Below are 19822 nucleotides of genomic sequence, written 5' to 3'. Positions count from 1 at the left end.
GTTCGTGTGTGTGTGTGTGTGTGTGTGTGCATGCGTGTGTCAGACGACAAGTTGTTGGCAGCAGTCGTTACAACCACAGCAACTACTAGAGCCACGCAATGTTCACATGTAGACGAAAACACAAGTTCCCATACTTCATTTTGGTGCCATGATCCAGGATTGCACGCCATCTACATAATCTGGTCTGGTAGAAATCTTTACAGAATTATCAAGACATATGAGGGAGTCCTGGTGATGACATTCAATTTATCTGCAGATTTTGTACCCTTTTCAAAATTAACTTTCTCGCTCCTTACTGGCTTTGGAGGAACAGAGACACTTATTGGCACACGATCTTTCTGACTCTGAGCTGGGGACTGGCCGCCTTCCGCGCCATCTTTCTTGGACGATTTGAACAGGGCACGGAAACTCATTGCTACCAGCACGACTGTCAAGGCTTCGACAAACCCAGCATGGGCACCCTACTGGGCCCTTTGCACAAGATTCTACAACGAACAAATCCGGAATGTGTGAGATGCGTCGTCACACAGAAAATTGTGTGTACGACCCCGATTGCCAACAATGTGCCTGCTTCCTACAAACCAATGGCTAGCCGGCTGAACTACAATGTAGCGAAAGAGGTTGAGTTACTCTGGGCATGAAACAATTTAATTGTCGCTTTGATCTTGGATTAATTTTGTGAAGGAAGAATACAGTCATACAATCTGACAATCATAATTATAGTATTTATACGCACAGCTTGGGGACGCCATTTGTTGGTTGCTAGGACGCTTGTAGTACTGTTACTTGCCAAATTTGTCTTGAATGCGGCTGATATGTACGACAACAGTCAACACCGTACAGTAGATCTACAACAAAATTAATGAAAACAAGAGTTCATAACCCTTGATGAAAATGATCAATCGATCATGCATCACTGATCAGACAGCATTTTTTGGAGTGATTGATTTCGTTGTTCTTTCAACATTGCAATGTAAAAGAAAATTAATTGAATGGTGAAGTAAGAATGGAAATCTGAATACCGGTATGCGATTGGATTTGTGGAGGTAAAACTATAGGTGATGAGCGATGTCCCCATCATCAACTCGTCCGCGAAAGAGCAAGCAGAATGGAGACGACGAGCTATGGACAGTTTATTCTGCTCGAGTGTGCCTGCCATCACTGCTGCACGATCCAACTGCAGGGCCTCGTGGCAATTCTGACATCTTCACACAGACTTGGGGAGATGACTTCATTCCATCTACAGAAGTTAGTCCTTCGGTGACGCTGCCCTACATCGGTAGACATGAGTTGATGAAGCAGCTGAAACTTGTTGCCAGGGTAAGCTGACGCTATTTTGGACTTTGTCACAAAGAAATCAATTCACAAGAATATTGAAGAGAGTGGATAAATATAATTATACAGAATGTGTTCTATAACAACATGAAGGCTTTCATCGTGAACTTTGAAGTGAGCTTTTCTAATTGTCCGTAAACTCCAACGCAGGCACTTACACATGATCAGCTTTGAAGTGATCATTTTAGAAATTGACCGGGAGCACCATGATGAAAACAGATGCGGACACGTAATTGTATACGGGACGAACTTGGGTGCTGCGCTCTTTTTTTTTAATAAATTCAGAAGCACCAAGATAAGACCCGGGTGCTCAAAGTCCACGTATCGTAATTCCAGCCACCTGTAAATCATGTTCTGTGATTGTATTCGACTCAATCTTTGCCGATAAGACACTACGATCATGTTCTTCTAGCAGACCAATTCTCAGGGACCTGCGGTAAGCAGAAGTCCCATATCATTCCCGTGGGTTTTCGAGTAGTGTAGCAACATACAAATTGGATTACATTTCATACAAAAATCAACTTTACCACAATGCAGAAAAGTGGACATTCCTGGCATCTCCACCATTGTTTCCCTGGGGTTTTCACACCGCAGCTGCTTCTTCACCGATCCGACTAAAACCAGCTTGCCTTTCGCCAACATACCATTTTGCAAAGTAAACTGGTCGAGGCGCGCCAAATGCATCGTTTCGGTGCATTCGTCGCACACAAGGGATATCAAGTTGGCATGCAGGAGAGATAAGCGAATATTTCGAGTCACCTCCTAGCCGGCCGGACTTAAAGCACCCTCTGCGACATCAAATTTGACATGAAAATCAGCACACTTGAGAGAAACTGTTCAGATCGAAAGGTGGCTTGGTTCAATCGAGCTTGGGCTCAAACCAAGCTTTGACAATAGAGCTTCCATCCACAAACAGGTTTCCGGCCAGTGATTAGAGAGGTTAAAATGCACGTTATTTCCGACGTGACGCGCAGTTTCACGTCAAATTTGGCGTAAAACTCCAAATTTCGATCTGAGCTGCAGGTCACTCGCGTTGTTTTTCGATGCGCGAGCCAAATAACGCAAGCTGAGCTTTCGCGTCACCTCATAAATAACGTGCATCTTAACCTCTCTATTGTTGCTAGTGTGAGTTTTTTACCTCAGCAAAAAAATTACTGTCACAGTGGTTGAACGTCAAGCACCCGGGTCTACTCTTCAAAGCACCCGGGTCTACTCTTCAAAGCACCCGGGTCTACTCTTCAAAGCACCCGGGTCTACTCTTCAAAGCACCCGGGTCTACTCTTCAAAGCACCCGGGTCTACTCTTCAAAGCACCCGGGTCTACTCTTCAAAGCACCCATTTCGGCCAGGAACTGTATGCGACTGACATCACAAAGACGCCGTGCACGTGGTCTTTGGACTTCGTACATTAAGAGCAGAGTGTTTTAGATGGATTTTGGCCAGCTTTACGTGCTGGGTTCCTGTGTGCGCTCATGGGCTCTCAATTGATTTGCATTCCCGAAATCGTCAGTTACTAGACTGCTGTGTGGCCAGCACTCTGCATATGCTAGGGACTTAGCTGCAGATTGTAGATATGACTGGGCAACGCTGTTGACAGAGTCACTACACTTGACTTCATCACTCCTGTCCATCTCAAACTAGAGTGATCAGTTAACGAAACACACACACAGTCACGCACGTGCACACATACGTGCACACACGTATGTGCACAATCAAGCACTTTCCTTTACTACCGTGGTAACCATGGATGCCGCGATGGGTCATACCGGGGTGCACCCATGCACTGGTGTGCTCAGATCAGGAGCCGCGCCAAGGAAAGAGCACATGGCTAGCAGTAGCTGGCGACGAACTGAATCTAGTTTGGGTGCATGACTATGCGGCCACCATTCTGGTCACACATCACGTGTCTCCATGTGCATGACTGGCTTAGCTATGGACAAGAGACATGTATGCTGTGACGTCAAGTCAAATGCCAAACCCATCAAGAGTAGCGTAACAGTGTTGTACATACTTGTAGTTAGGTTTTGCTGAAGTGTGGCCACAGCGTTTGTGGGCTATAGCTTTGCTAGTGAGTCAGATTTGATTCGCTTGTGTTAGGTACTACAGAAGTGCTGAGACTATTTTGTTTTCCCCTTTCCTACAATCTGCACTGTGCATGTGCCACAGAACCGGGCAAACCGCATCCAGGGAAATCAGCTCTTGAAGGATGGTGCAGCCACATCTTCGCAACAAGCACCAGCTAGCAAGGGTAAAGGAGTGTGACCAGAGTGCTCTGGGACCGTACACGTTTGAGCAATTGTGTGTGCGTGTGTGTGTGTGTGCGTGCGTGTGTGCTACCAAGAGTACACATCCCCTAAGAGTGTGCAACTGCAGCTGTGGGGTCACCTGTACACATTATTTGCACCCTGTGCCCCCCCCCCCCCCCCACACACACACCCTGCGTTGGGCTCAACGTTTGGCTGATCACATTGCACCGTTTGCCAGCGTAGCATTTTGAACCATTTCACGTCATGTGAAGTGTTGCCGTCGCAGCACTGGATAGAGGTTGTGCAGGCAGTTGCACACTCTTGGGGGTTATGTACTGTTGGTGCTACTCATCGTGTTCATTCTCATTTCTCAATGTCCTTGAAGTGCTCGTAATCTACAAGGGAACATTTCCCTGTTCGGTCTACTTCATTTGTGTGGAAATCTACACAGCCCACTGTTCTGTGCTGTTTTGTGTTGTGTTGGTTGCTATAGAATCGCATCCTGAAGATGAGCTGAGTGCTATTCCACAGGTAGGTATCTGAATCTTGGCAGATCATCAGTCTACATGTACATGTACAACTGTCGAATCTCATGCTTTCAGTCGAATGTCAAGTTCATACCAGTGTACCTGGCCAGCGTCAATCGCCCCTATGTATATTTCTCCCAGTGTACCTGGCCGCGGTCGGTCACCTCAATAGTGCCTACTTTTCCCAGTGTACCTGGCCAGTGTCAATCACCCCTATGCCTATTTTTCCCAGTGTACCTGGCCAGGGTCAACCACCCCTATGCCTGTTTTTCCCAGTGTACCTGGCCAGGGTCAACCACCCCAATGCCTATTTTTCCCAGTGTACCTGGCCAGGGTCAATCACCGCTATGCCTATAAATTTTTTTTCCCAGTGTACCTGGCCAGGGTCAGTCGCCCCGAAAATGCCTATTTCTCTCATCCCCTAGTATAGTATGGTTAATCAAGGCTGATGTCAAACCCATGTTTGCTCTTCCACTCGTATGACTTTGTGCTCAGATCTTCTTTCAGTCAAACTTTGTCTTGGAGGAGCCGCAGACGTTCCATGCCGTGATCCCCTGGAACAAGCTGGTGTTCTGCAATGACACAGCGACAGCACCCTCGACAGGAAATGAAAATGGTGGATCTTCTGCAGCGGCCGTGGCAGCGGTGGCGAGTGCAAGCGCTGCTCACCGAGGTCCTGCAACAGGTCACCGAGTGTCGCTTGTACCATCACACGGAACGGCCAAGCTTCTGGAAGAGCAGGTACATGTACAGATCAGAGCTTGCCCTAGTTGTCTATTTCGTATTAGGCAAGGGAAGGAGAATTCAGCTGCATTAGTTTTTTTCTGGATATAGGTGCAGCTTGTGACCTCTGATAATGGATGCCAAATACCATCATTGGACTCTACAGTCCTCCACAAGAGCAGCAATTATGGTACACGTCCGTCTGCAGTAACAGCAATGATAGATTCGTTTTGTCTTGGCTGCACTGCTGTTTTCTTCTCCTAGCTGTCTCAATACCTGGACTTGACAGAGGTGCACCTGGCACGTCAGGTGTCATCTCGGTCTGATGACGTCTTCGAGGCCATGCAGTGCTACAGCAAACTGCATGAGGATGCGGCGTCTGTGTGTGCTCAGATACGTCACGTTCGGTAGGTGCAGCGGCAGTGCTGGCAAGCGTTTTATCCTGGATGTGCGGGCTTTGAACTTGGGAGTGTGCTTCCATGCATGGTGTGTGTTTGCAAGGATGTTGTCGTATGGTGTGTGCGTGTGCGTCTATGCGTGTGTGTTCAAGGATATTGTTGTATGGTGCGTGCAAGGATATTGTTGTATGGTGCGTGCAATGATATTGTTGTATAGGGTGGCGGCATAGTATGTGAAGCTGATTTGAGTTGTATAGTTGTTCACCACACAGCTGCATTATCTTTGTTCTGCTGCTGTTCATGTGACAGGAAAGATTTACACCACACTGACTCGCTTGTGTCCACTGAGCACCTACGGCTGTTGAAGCTAGCACGTGAACGAGACATCTATGCAAACCTCTATAGGAAGGTGAGTTGCGTGCTGATTTTCGCTGATTTTCTCTGTGTTGCACTATCTGTTGCCTTGGTGACCATGGACGCATGCACTGCGGAGAGAGGCAGCAGAAGTACGCAGAGGAGAGCACAGAATGGTACGGAGAAGATAATGAAAAAGAAAGAAAAGAGTGCTTGCAGATACACCCTATGCAAGTACTACGACTGTAGTGGCCTTTGCTGGTAGAACTCAATAACGCGCTAGATAAAGGAGAGGGAGAGAGAGTTTGTGTGTGGAGGGGGGCTGTTGTACAAAAGGTTGCAGATTTGGGCTTGCAGTGTTCTTGACCGCTCATCGATCTACTAGATACAAGATACCGGCATGTGCACTTCCATGTGTTGAAATGGTTACTTACACAATTCTATATTGTATACTCTATTTTGAAGTACATGTGCTAGTACATTGTACAATAATTACGTACTCCTCGCTGTGTACTGTCCAGTTGAAACTGATGGCAACAGTCCACCAGACACAACCAACAATTCAAATGTTGCTGGCAACACATGACTACGTAGGGGCATTGGACCTGATCGCTACCACCCAGGAAGTCCTGCAGCAGGAGCTGGCTGGAATGCAATGTTTTCGGTAAGAAACCGTCCCTAAAAGCCATTATTTAACACAAGCATCTGCATGCCGCACTCACACAATGAGCAACCAGTTTGGAGAATAGGAGGGTTTGTCAATTGCTTTGTCAGGCTCCGGGTGAGTGGCAGCTTAGAGCTGTGTGAATGTTTGTATGGCAGCTAGGCAGGGCCCTGCTGCTGAGGCAGAGTGAGCCGTATTGAGAGGCTGAGTGAGCCGCCTGAGTGTGAGAGGCTGAATAAGCCACGTGAGGAGCCTGGTAAGCAAGGTTGACTCCCCTCCGTGTATTTACAGAATTTCGCTGGTGAACGGCATTGGTATAGTTACTGTAAGCCGGTATGATAGTGGATACGGACTGGAGAGCAACAGCACAGAAAACAGGATGATGACAATAGTGGAGTGGGTGGGTGGGTTGAGAAAGAAATCCACTGCCAATGCAGACACAGCAAGAACTGAAATCAGGAACAGTGGACTTTGGAAAACTATGAGCGCGTGAGAGTTTGGTGGGAACAGAGCATGCGCCTTCTGTGTTAACATATTTTTTGCGCACATGCAAAAATCATTTTTCAAAACAAAATTTGTAATATCTCCACATACCCCTCCTGCTCCTCTTTGTAATAAATCCACAAAGCGGAGTTACTTTTGACTTGTGAAAGTGCTCAACCCACGAAGAGGAAAACTCACTTACCGTACCATTGTGTTGATCAGTTTCCAGAGTTTGTATATATATTTGTTCTACTAACTGATTATGTAAATAGCAGCATTTCACCCCCTCCCCCAGAAAAACTCAAAAATATCGTCTGAAAATTATGGTTATCTTGCGGCTGACCACTAGGTGAGCAACTGTTCAAGTTGTCTAGTGTAGATGATGGTCCTTTGGCGAACATTATTCTTGAATTTCTTGTACTATTCTTCAACATAATTCACTTCCAAGTGTTAGGGCCTGGTCAGACTGCGGCAAAATCGAAATAATCCTAGGATTATAATCCGAATCTCCATAGTAACTTGCCGCCAGAGCGGCAAAAGCGAGAGTTGACGCTCCAAAAAAAAAGCAAGAACGGACCACGCTTTTCCGCTCCAAACAGGATTTGACGCTGATACGCCATTGACGCTGATAATCACTGATTTTTTCATCTCGATATCGAGGAGCTAATTGGCCACGGACAACAACAAAACTCATAAGGATCGTTGCAAGGATTGCACTGAAGGTGTTGGCGATCCCCAAGGTGAAGGAATTTGACGTCGTTCGTGGAGATTACCACTTGACGCTCGAAATGAAGTTTGAATTTTCACTCTCCCCACATGTGTAGTGTGATCGCGATTCAAATTCTGGACGCTGTTCTTTTTTCGTCAGGCAACCAAAATTTGCCGCAGTCTGACCAGGCCCTTAGGGACTGTGCCAATCATATTCATAACAATGAAGCCATGGACTTTTCTAAATCAGTGCAGTGGCGGTATCAATGGTTTCACAGGTGAAGGTGTGAGTTGTGCCCGCTATGGAGCAGCTTATTGATTGAAGTGATAAAGATCCGGCCTATATAGGTATAGGTGCAGGTGTGCAACAAGCCGCACCTATCAGTGATAGAGGCTGTTTGCATAGCTGCGCGTGAACCAGAACTGTGTATACACGTGTAACATAAGAAATATGTGAGAAAGTTGTTACTGCTGTGACCACCTTCTGCTGATTTCCCTATTGTTATAGTGATGTTTTGTGCAGCGTTGTCTTGTCGCTACTCTTCGCAGCTGAAATACTGTATTGATACTGTATTAATAACTTTGCATGTTGACTTGCTGACATGATCTCATTGTACCAATTCTGAAGAGTAATGGCGAACAAGCTTCATCACCACAGCTTCTCAATCATGATCTTGGCCCAGCCCACTGTGCCTTTGAAAGTTTCACGCATGCAGCTAAATGTGTTTTGGTGTCACATCGTATGGTGTGTGTGTGTGTGTGTGTGTGTGTGTATGTGTGTGTGTGTGTGTGTGTGTGTGTGTGTGTGTGTGTGTGTGTGTGCGTGTGTGTGTGTGTGTGTGTGTGTGTGTGTGTGTGTGTGCATATGACTTGTAGGCACCTTGGCTCGCAGCTGTCGGAACTAGAGAAGATGATCAACAGGATGATGGAGGCCGAGTTTGTTCAGCTGGCGACCGCCCGTTTGGATATGCCCACAGGGGATGGCGCTGATGCTGCGGCAGCTGATGAAGAGGTGTGTGGCGCAACCATGTTGCGTGTTTAAAACTGCATTGTCTGGCATCACTTTAAAACTACCGTTTAACGTACCAGTGCCTATCGGACATCAGTGAAGACGATTGCTGATTTCTTGAAATGTTGTTATGTAAATTCGGTCTCCACCTTATAGGCATGAAATTGCTACCGGTATTTCAACTTCTTTCACTTATAACTTTCTTTGCAGGATCAGCTGTCTGCTGTGATCATCGGCTTGATTAGACAGCGCAACCTGCTATTTCTCACTCACTATCGGGACCTCTGCTTCTCCTCCCTCAAGTCACAGATTCGAAAGGTACCGCTCCAAGTAGTTTGTTGTTGGTGTTAACTTTTTTCGATGTTCTTTTGCGCCTTCCAATGGCTTTCCAAAAGGGGGTGCTTCACTGAATGGCTGAGTTGTCAGTGCTGTACTTTACTGCAGATATTCTGAAGTAGTTGCATGACTAGCCACTGGTTTTCTAGCCTTTTTTTGTACGTGTTTTTACAAGATCCTCAAGTGAACTTTGTTTTTCTTTCTATTTTGCAGACTGTTTTGCAGTTCATGGGTGATCACCTGGACACTCAAGACGAGCAGATGAGGTAAGACATTGTGAACCAGTTGCCATGGTACTGCGGTGGTCAGGTGTTCATGGTTTCAGACACTACTGCGTTGATTGAATTATCTAAGGATACAATGGCTAGGTTCATCAGTAGCGTTTTTCTTCCATCTTTTTTAGTTACTGGCAAAATGGAGATCATTTTGAAAAGTTGTCTCTGTAGATTTCTTGGTAATAGCTTTCTACTTCCTTTTGTTTTTTGGTCACCTTTGAACAAAATCTCCAATACCGGTATTAAACCTCGAAAATACTATTTTCAATGGCAGGACGGGATTGCGTTAACCATAGGTTTCACACCAGTCCACCCTGTCTACCTTGTTTTGTGTGTCCATACAGCATTGCTGAGCAGATGCGTCAGCTGGAATATCCTCGCTGGAGAGCCATGCTCGACAATGTGTTCGTTTCAGTGCTGGCTGTGCTACAAGCTATGGAGGTATGGCACGAAACATTCTGATCCAACAAAGTTTTATAAAAGAATACCCTGACATCTGGTTGTGCTCAATCTCCTGAGCCCCGCATGTACATGTACATTTAGGCTTAGCAGTCCATCATGTCATCTACCGGTAAATCCATGATTATTATTGTGTCAAACCTAGCTGGCTATTTTTCTTCATTGCTTCCAGCCTTTTGTCCTCGCTCTTGCCTTGTCTGTCATTGACGTTGATGTGGGCGGTACTCCGGCTGTTGGTGGTGCTGCTGTTCTTGATTTTGCTGCTGTGGCTGTAGGACAATCACAAGATCATATTGCGAATGTTAGCTGCGTGTCTTGAGGCTGGAGAAACTGAGCCGTTGCCGGATCCAAGGCCGTCTTCTATTCAACAGCGCGAGACAAGTACAGCTGGTGTTGCTTTCTTTGACCCAGCTGGCATGTCTTCCACCGATGCCCCACATTCGCTATCTTCCCTGGAGTCAGTGACAGGGGATCTGGAAGACGATATGTTGGACACACTGGATGATACGCGACTTGTTCCGCCGAAGTCTGGCCAAGCTCTGCTGCAAGAACTTGACGCTGCGCAACCTACTGGCGCTGCTGCTGCGACTTCACAATCTCCTGAACACGAGCAGTACGTCCTATTTTCAAGCATGATGATGCCTTTTAAAAAGACAGTTCAATAGCAGTCGATCTCTCTCTTAACTTGACATTGATCATGTTCACAGCTGCCGGGATCCAGTCACAATGTCCTGTCTGCAGAAAGAACGCGTCAACTAGTTGAGTTAAATTCGCAATTGTGGTATTCTCTTTGTTCTTTGCTCTGTTTGCACATCAGCCAAGCACCAGACGGCTACATAACCCGGGCAGAGTATGCACAGGTGGCAGGCAGCAGCTATGAGCTGCTAGTGGCGGCATGCGACTTGGCACATGTGCGTTGTGCAAAGCTGCTTGGAGTGAGGACGCGGGTAAGCTTTAGCAGGTTGCATCCTCTCTGTGCTTTGTTGAACGATGCTTTTGATGCATGCTGCATCTCTTGGAAATTGCTGGCGATTGAGTCGTGTACCCTTTCTGTGAAGAAACAGCTGCAAATATTGCAAATTAGCGGTCTAATGCACACTGTTTTGCATTTCCAACTCGAACAAAATTCACTACAAAAATGCTCACCAGAAACCACTCATAAAGTGAAAAAGATGTGGCAGATATTGTACTTAGATTTTTTCTGTTTACCTTCCATTTAAAATTAAATTCATGTGCAGTTGAAACCTGATTTCAGCAACCACTCGTGGGACCTGCCGGCCATGGTCTTTGAAACCAGGTTGACCCTGACATATTCAGCACATTTAATGGCATAGAGAAGTCATACAGACCAGGTGGTTGCTGAAACCAAGTGGTCCTTTGATGAGAGTGCACCTATACATTTTTTTAAATTACCTTCTTTGTCTCTATAGCTGTTGATGATTGTATCATACTTAAAGCTTGGATTAATTTTTGCAGATTTGTCTACAGTGCTTGTACACTTTGTCCTGATACTGGTGTTGGTCATGGTTGTGTGTTGCAGGATGTTTCGTTCAGCAAGCTACGCATTGGTGAGATTGTTCAGCTGTCAAGGCAGGTAGAAGACTTCATTGCGGTCACGGAAAAAATTACGGGTCGACAGTGTCATACGAACCTTCGCGCCAGTCTCATGAGTCAAGTATGCTCCTCGTACAACTATCTTGTTCGCGCAAAGGAGTCTGCCTGTCTGTGTGTGTGTGTGTGTGTGTGTGTTTGTCTGTCTCGTTTCTGTCTCACCCCTAACCTCTTTCTTATCGCTCCTTGCCGTCACATGTGTGTGTAGGCATTGGAGTTACAGCTGTGTTGTCATCCACTGCTTTTTGTCTCAGTTGTTGAGTTTTCTGCTTTTGTTCTATCGTCCTCCACCATGATTGCGACTCTTCTTCGGTGTTTTGTACTATATTTTGCACAGTGCAAGAAAGTTGTGGATCGGTTCCACGAGGAGCATCGATCTCAGCTTAGGTTAGTGTCTTCTTTTCCTGTTAGTTTGTAGGATCGTAAACTCTGTTATGCATTCCGCTGTGTCCAGATAGATCTGACTCTCCGGGTGATGGAAGTGAAGTCCGACACTGTAACTTGAGTTTGTTATTTTGCCGTTGTGATCCTGGGCAGCTTGATCTTGGAAGGAGAAAGATGGCAGCAAGCAGAAGTCCCGGTCGAGTTGCAGTCGCTGATATCTCAGCTGGAATCAAGTGAGTCATTTGTGCCGTCTCTCGTCATCTTCTTTCTTTCTTCACCTTTTTAGTCGCTGCACATTTGTCGTACACATTTTTGGTCATGAGCACTTGTCTCTGCTATATCACAGTCACCTCATACATTGTATCATGTCTCTGCCATGGGCTTTCTTGTGTGCTTTATGTTGCACGTATGCCATCTCTCAACTGCCACCGTTGTCATCACTGCTTGTCCACGTCAGGTCGCAATATGGAGGCTGCAGGTGAAGACTTTTTCGTGGTCTAGAATTCCATTGTGTTTACGATGACAGGGGATGTGCCCAGCATTCATGCGTCACTATAATCCGTTATCACCATTGCCATATGGAGTCTACTGTAAATATACAAAATGTCGGCAGCGCAAAATTTCGGCACTTCACGATTTTTGACATTTCGGCGGCGATTTATTTTCGGCGTGGGGTAGAGGGCATGGTATAGTGCGACAGATGCTGTGAAAAATTTCATCGACGTTTTAATTTAGGCGTTTTGGGTTGGTGCCGAATATAGCCGAAATTAAATAGCTGCCGAAAATTACATGGTGCTTTAGACGAGGCCGGGCCATCACAGCATGTCTTGCTGCTCACTTGTTCACATTCTTTATCTCATGATGGCATTAGTGTTGATGTCTTCCAAGCAGAAGTCATATGCATAGTGTAGGTTTGCTTTTGTAGTAACCCGTTTTAGCAGAGATGTAGTAATAATATTATAATCTCTGTCTGTGTTCGTGTCACCTTGGCGCACACACTATGGTTTCAATACCGTGCAGTATGACTCACGCCCATGTCTTCGTTTGGCGCTGTGCATTGCAGTTACATTCTCCTGAGTGGGCTGCTGCTTGACAACTTGGTGTTTACATGTGCTCCCGTGCTCCGCAGGTCTCCAGCAGTCATCTAGTCCATCGCACTCCCGTCGCTCTCCAGGTATGTATACGTACCGGCAGGCATCAGTGCAAGCTTCCACGGGCACCAACAGCATTTTTCCTTGAATAGCTCTCAATTGGTAATATCCCTATCGTGTTTGCTACTTTTTGGCCTGCATGGCATCATTGTTTCATTTCCTACCTGACGGAGGCAATTTTGCCGAAACGTACGTAAACGGAATTGGTTCGGTTTGCAGTGCTGTGGGAATGGGTGTGTCCACCCAACTACTCTCTATGTTTACTTCATACACTGCAATTATTAATATTTCAGGATATAGCTGAAGGCATTGTTTACGAGCTGGTCACTGCACATGTGTATGATTCTGGGCAGCTTGTTTCGCTTTTGTCTATCCTCGTATCTGCAGTAGCCGGCAATAAATCTCACCTGTTGGTTCGTGGAGAGCAGTTCGCTGTGGCTGGGTAAGTTGTATTATGACCCATACATAGTGCAGCAGTGCATGGAATATGATCAAGTTCTTGTCTTCATTCCACTGCTAGTCCTGCTCACCAGTAACTGTTATAGTGTAGTTCGGTGTTGCGCAATGTTGCACAATGTTCAGCATGGCTCTTCCGCCCATTTCCCAACTTTATTCGATTCTCATTTTGTTAAATGTAGACCTGGCCGGTGGAGTGCGAAGAATCGTTTTTGCCGTGCTGACTGCTGTGTTCTTTCACGTCTATGCTCTTCTCTCTACTACTGTGCAGAGCTCCGCTGTTCTTGCTCAAGATGGTTTCAGAGTACTGCCAGTGTGTTAATGACATGCCTGTGTTGGTGTCGGACATCTTGAATCGCCTGCTTGACCTGCTTCGGGTAACTTTACTGCTTGTGCAGCACAATGCATGCCTTGTCTCGCTTGTTCTTGATGTTACAAATTGTTTTCTTTCCAAGCGTTCACACGTGCTGTGGGTCTCCGAGGTAGTAATTCATTCTTTCTGATCCATTTCTTTCGTCTACTCTCATTGCAGTCAGAATGGACTGTAGGTCATCTTTACCCTTTCAACGATCACCTCTAATAAATGTAGCAGTTCAGAGTCGTAGCAGCCAGTTTCAAGGGGTCAGGTGGGGGCAGTACCACATGTTAGAGCAGACTGATCTTTCCTGTGCGCGTTACACTCCTTAATTTCTACCTTGCTTGTCTCCTTTGTTGTGGATCAGCTTTTCAACAGGCGTACTGGCAGCTTAGTCCTGGGAGCAGAAGCCAGAAGGTCCACAGGCTTGAAGACCATCACAGCAAAACACTTAGGTATGGATTTTGCAAACATGTTGCTTGGAAACATATTGAACTGAGGTACAATGGACTTATTAAACCTACTTGTCACCGTCCAAGAAATGTGACACCAGTACTGAGTTGCTTGTTTCAATCTGTTCCTTGTCCTTCTTTATCTGCAACCTCCCCATGTCCCTCATCATCAGTGGAGACCCGTGAGCAATCTTTCCAAAGCCTGTGATGGCCAACAACATCATCATCATTCTGGATCAACCAATGTCAACATGTGTGAAGGAAAGAAAGAAAAAAACAGGATCAGAATGGCCCTAGTGGCCTAGTTGTCACTGTCAGACAAATACGTACGATCAGTTCTTGTTCTTCTGTGTGAGCCTCATCACATTCTACTGCACAATTGTGGAATATTGTGCTACCATTCTTCCCTCTGTGCTTTGTTATTATGATGGTGCTATCCACTTGGTGGCTCTGCTCCTGTTGAGATAACGGAGTCTAAAAAGGACAACTCTTGAGCTCCCAAGTCCAACAGAGCTACTGACATACAGCTGCTCGTTCTTCAAAATTGTATGGAACACTGCACCGCTTCATCTGTCGAATGGGAAAACAAATCTCTGTTATTTGTCTTGTAGCGTGCGTATATTTAGTATTGGGTATTTCTATATGCTGTCTGATTAAGTGTTTTCACTCGAAACTCGGAGTAACAGCGGAAAGAGACTTGTTTGATTCATTGCTGTGTAATATCTGTAGTATTGGGTATTTAGTATATCCGTCTATGTTTTTATTCTGTGTGTGTGTGTGTGTGTGTGCGCGTATGCATGCATGCCTGTGTAATAGCCTTGGCATCTCGCTGCTTGGACGCTGTGCTTAGCTACTTGCCATTAGCAAAGGCACACTTTCAACACTACCTACCTGTGCGACAGCGCATTCTGCTGACAGAATTTGACCCCGTGTTTCAGGTCAGTTTGTATCTTGCGTCTTCTGATACTTGTTTGTCTCATTCTGTACGTGATGTCTTCAAGATGCCACTAAAGCAACATCACTGCCCTTTTCATCAGATATGCCCAGCTTCCTGCATCAACAGCATGCATACTTAGCAAGATTTTCTGGGCCAGGATGATAACTTTCCTTCCTTTACTTGATGACGGAGCCTGTTGATTAGAACCTGCCAAGGGGACTTTGCCAGTATTGCAGCTCTCCCCTGAGCCTTTTTTTTTGTTTTTGGACTGACGTACTTTCATGTCCTTTGTCTTGTGTGGCCTTTGGCAGGATTACCGCACACATCGATCTGAGATCCTGAACAAGCTAGTCTCCATGATGGAGGATACAATATCAAGACAGCTGGCAAAGGTAGGGAAATAATTAAGAGAAACCCGCCTCGGCTGTGACCGGGCGAGAAGTGTTTCAAATAGGAGTTCACACAGCTCAGTGAGTGGTGCAATGATGCAGTGGCCAGACAAGAACAACCAAACGAAAGGGGTGCAGGACATGCCAGAGCAAAGGTGGTGCGGCCCGTGTCAAACATGCAGGCATTACATTGACCCATGTGTACTCACACAGGCTGCATGCAGGTTGGTGTGCATTACGCATGCCACGGACAGTCGATGCCCTGTTCCAAGTCCTGTCCTTAGTTCACTGTCATCTGTTTTACTTGGAGATCTCTCCTACATGGAGAAGAAATAATTTACGAGAAGCAGCATGGTATAGAAGTTGGAAATGCTTATTTATGCCACTGTCTTTCTTGGAGTTGCACCCCTGAGAGCACTTTATTCACATGAGCATCTCTCTCCCGAAATCCAGCCTTCCTCACCACCAATGTGTCGAGGCGCACATAGGATGAAGAACTTACACAATTGCAATTCAAACTAGAGTTCCGATGCAGTGCTTATTCTAGCCGAAAGCCAATTGTTGCAAAGGTGCCTGGGCATTAGAACACATTTCAACAAGGGGAGTATTGTAACTTGAAGCCAACACGTGGGAACATAGAATGGTGTGGCTCGATCGAAAGCCACCTCAGAACAAACGTTGACGCACCTGCTGTTCATGGAATAGAGGAAAGACCAACATGTTACACGAGTTATGGCTAACAACTATCTAGCAGGTTAGTAACAACAACGGTACTGTTCCTGGACAAAGAGTCTTTGAGTAAATACTTTCTCACTGAACACGTTTGACTTCATGGATGTACACATGTAGACGTGTACTTTCATAGTGTCAGGCACCGACCACCTGGATCTACTGGAAGTCTGGTGGGGCTCGACTTGGACGGCATAATGGGCCTAAAGAGAGACACAGTGGCTGTGAGATCGAGAGAGAAACTTAAATGCGCATAGTAGGCTTGGTTATCATGGTAGCCTCAGGGACCTGGCAGTGGATTACATGGTGGTGTCTGTGCCTTGATTTCCTAGAAAGACTTTTGGGCCTAAGGCAGTTTTTTGTTTGTATGGCTTACACAAGCAACAATGTTACATGACTGTAGGGGCTTGTGTACATGCATGCTTATGCGTGTGTGTGTGTGTGTGTGCATGTGTGTGTGTGTGTGTGTGTGTGTGTGTGTGTGTGTGTGTGTGTGTGTGTGTGTGTGTGTGTGTGCGTGCGCGCATGTGTGTGGTGCAGCGGTATGTGCAGCGATTTCCAATCGAGAGGTTGCGGGTTCGATTCCCGACGATTATGGTCACACACGCCTTTCTTCCCTTTCTCAGACTCCTGACTTTTCTTTCATTCTCCTGGGTGGTTACCAACAGCCAGTGCATGCCGGAGTATGTGGTGTGGTGTGTGTGCGGGAAAAAATGAAAAAGACCAAAAAGTAGGGATTCACTGGCCAGAAAAAGCCACTTCATAGCCGTGTGGTGTAGACCAGGCTGAATAGTCACGGGTGGTCAATTCTTCAGCCTCGTAAGCTGTTGAATGGTGCAATCCCAGCACGTTGCTATGGCTTCTGCCGTAGCATCGCTATCATTGTCTCAGGCGACGGGCGTCAAAAGGTGTGTGCGCGCGCGTGTGTGTGCACGTGTGCGTGTGTGTGTGTTTGTATGGGTGGTGCTGCAGTGGGAAGCCAAGGCACCTATTCCCAGCCCCAACTTCCAAGCCATCAACAAGCAAACGGGAAAGCTTCACGGAGCATTGGCTCCTGTTCTGTCTCCTGACCAGTTGGAGGTAAGTCCATGGTCCGTCCTTGCTTCATATTGAGTACATGCTCAATCTGCGGACAGAACTGTTCTTTTGTGGACTCATCAGCGCAGCACAGAGAAAATGAGGCCGAACCTGATAGCAATGAAAAATATTTTTTTCCAAAGCCAGATTTAAACCAGGCCCGAACGTACCTTGCCAGAGTGCTCAAACTGACAAGTCAGTGAGCTCTGCATAACGTAAACAGCAAAGGCACTACCCCACACGAGAGTGCTCAACTGCTACAAGAGCAGGAGCGAAATACTCAATCTGCGGACAGGACTGTTTCGTCCTTTGTGGACTCATCAGCGCAGCACAGAGAAAGGACGTGTAATACTCCGTATCAAGAGTACATAAACCAGAGTGTGCAACTGTGCATATCAGATCTGAAACAGCGCAGTTCGTGCACTACGTCACCCTGATGAGATCAGCCAAGCCGCGACTTGCGTACAGCTCAAATTTTCATGTTTCATAGCCCGGAAATCAGCCAAGTTTGCTTGATTTTAGACGTCCTGTTTCAGGATTTCGGTGTTTTGTGTGACTGTGTACGCTGCGTACATCCACCGACAAGTAAAGTCACCAGGCTATCCGTCTCAAAAAACCGAAATCAGGACAAACTCAGTGAACTGCACCACCGCGACTGGTTACGCAACTTTTCACCATACCTGTGGCTTACCATGCCGTCAGAAATGACGTAGTGCACGAATTACGCTCCCACAGGAACCATCCCGAGTTGCACACTCTGGTTTATGTACTCTTGTCAGTATATGTAGCTAACTTTTGTCTCTTTCTCATGTTACTAGCATTCATGCATTCATTCATTCATTTATGATGCCCAGCTTACTAGCGTCATCTCAATGGGGTCGTATCTTGACGTTCGTTGGAAGATGGAACCAATTTGGTTTGACTTGGATAGCTGTCATTCTTTCCTTTGTGAGGATTTTTTTGAGCCCTTTGTTTTGGCTTGGCTTGAGCTGCCACCATTCTTGTGCTTGTGTTCCGTTTGTGCTTTTGTCTTGCGTAGCTTGTTTTCAACAACGTCCAGCTGTCGTTTCGCACTCACTTCTTGGATCGCATCCGGCGCTTGGCGATTACCCCCGGTGGACCGCAACATGGGTAAGGAATGTCCATTACGCCGTAGCTTGTCAATCAAGGAAGGACCAGAAAGCGAGCCTGTAATTTGGCCCTTAGCAAGTTGAATAGCAACCCTTGCCATCCTTCTCTACCGCCCACTCAGTGCATTGCTTGTCAACGCCCTACTGTTTAGCCGGCAGCAAATGGAGGTCTCGTGTTTATACACAAAATCCTAGAGTGCAGCACACCCATTGTATTTTGTCGTAGTTGTTATGTTTAGTCTTGTTGTTGTTTTTGTTTTGTTTTTGCTTGTGTAGAATCGTCAGTGCAGAGCTCAGCTATCTGGCAGAGTATTTGAATGCTCTGGAAGGTCTACCTGACCTTGGTGAGTCCTTGATGGATATGTGGCATCATCCCTGATGGATATGTGGCATCATCATTGATGGAAATGTGGCATCATCCCTGATGGATATATGCCATCAACATTGATGGATAAGTGGCATCATCCTTGATTGATTGATTGGTCTGCGTTGCCAGCGGAGTACTCGCTCCTCGTCCTCTGGCATCATGGTGCGCACATCTCCGCTTGCTTTCCTGTCTGTTGCTCATCACAGGAATGGCTGAGGTGTGTTTGTCTTTGTCTCCTGCGTGCGCTGATCGCTGTGTACATAGCTAGCTCTTAAAAAGTAGTATTGCTTGTTTACTCGGGCTCTCTCTCATGTAAGATACATCTACTAAGTCTTGCTTTTCATATTTCTATTCTGACTTTCCTGTTGTATTTAGTATTACTTTACTCGGCCATGACACTGCCTGAATTATTTTTGCTTTACCCAGTTTTAACAATGAACATATTTTATCTCCGCGCTTCACACGCTTCTACTTTGAAGTAGGAATGTTTCTTGCCATGGATGCTGCTGACGTCATGACGTCATTTGGTTTTATTGCTCTGCATAATGCCGATCATGCGTACAATCGTTGCCACCTCTTTTGTATTTTCTATTTATACTGTGCGATTTTGCTCGGCATTAATTTTTCTCTGCTTAGTTCTTTCTCTGGGACGACACTCTGTCACTCTGTTTGGCGAGGGTTTTGTTTTGTCAAGACCATGAGAGTACAATCCTGGGTCAATTTTAAAAAAGGTGTTGGAATTTGTGTCTTCATGTCAATTTTGTAAGGCTAAGATGCCTATCCGCAGTTGTGCATAGGGAGTAGTACAATAATAATTATACATACTTCATTCAGTACACTGTATTGTACTACTCCCTGGTTGTGCACCTCCATAGAGTGGGCCGCTCATGTCCGCAATGAAAAAAGATCAACTTGTTCCTGATTGCTTTGCACCAGTTGCGCATAGAACGAAGCAGCTTTCATGGCTAGTGCAGAATCATGCAGAATAATGCTTCCTCTATATTTGACATGTTACGTATTGCATGCTTGCTAGATGAAGGAGAATCGTGTCACGCTGCGCAGGATCATGTCTGGCAAAACACAACAGCTTGCTCCCGTACTATTCATACTTTGAAGGCATGTTGTAGTGTTGGCAGTGCGTGCAGCATTGTCAATGTGTTGACATGAAATATACCCCTACAACAGTGCTGCTACAGATCTTCAATTCTTCATGTAAGGCAATTGGGCACGTTTGCAATGTTCTGTGCAGGCTCTACAGAACATACGAA

General features: G+C 46.0%; 2 protein-coding genes across 3 annotated transcripts in view; one reads left to right on the top strand and one right to left on the bottom strand.

The window, feature by feature from the left end:
* LOC135805235 (serine-rich adhesin for platelets-like) overlaps positions 1-706 on the bottom strand; it is a 31129-nt gene extending 30423 nt beyond the window's left edge. The window contains exon 1 of the mRNA XM_065319247.1: positions 297-706. Coding sequence (XP_065175319.1) covers positions 297-413 — 117 coding nt within the window. The 5' untranslated portion in view covers positions 414-706. The remainder of the gene's footprint in view (positions 1-296) is intronic.
* Positions 707-918: 212 nt separating this feature from the next.
* On the top strand, positions 919-19249 carry LOC135805236 (vacuolar protein sorting-associated protein 54-like). Of its 2 annotated transcripts, XM_065319248.1 has the most exons (26): positions 919-1320; positions 3501-3582; positions 4074-4111; positions 4603-4848; positions 5095-5237; positions 5538-5637; positions 6104-6246; positions 8314-8449; positions 8657-8764; positions 8996-9048; positions 9402-9498; positions 9792-10129; positions 10334-10463; positions 11057-11191; positions 11465-11514; positions 11665-11744; positions 11969-11989; positions 12641-12685; positions 13050-13104; positions 13390-13495; positions 13841-13928; positions 14742-14863; positions 15174-15254; positions 16953-17060; positions 18097-18188; positions 18464-19249. In XM_065319248.1, exons 1-26 carry the CDS (start codon positions 1069-1071, stop codon positions 18564-18566), a joined length of 2952 nt encoding a protein of 983 aa, XP_065175320.1. In that variant the 5' UTR covers positions 919-1068; the 3' UTR covers positions 18567-19249. The 2 variants fall into 2 exon arrangements, with proteins under 2 accessions (XP_065175320.1, XP_065175321.1); XM_065319249.1 differs by lacking the exon at positions 11969-11989.
* The last annotated feature ends 573 nt before the right edge of the window (positions 19250-19822 follow it).

This window comes from Sycon ciliatum, chromosome 1 (genome assembly GCF_964019385.1).
Source record: "Sycon ciliatum chromosome 1, ocSycCili1.1, whole genome shotgun sequence".
NCBI classification, from domain to species: domain Eukaryota; kingdom Metazoa; phylum Porifera; class Calcarea; order Leucosolenida; family Sycettidae; genus Sycon; species Sycon ciliatum.
The sequence above is the reverse complement of the archived record's forward strand: the minus strand, read 5'-3'. Positions and strand labels throughout refer to the sequence as shown.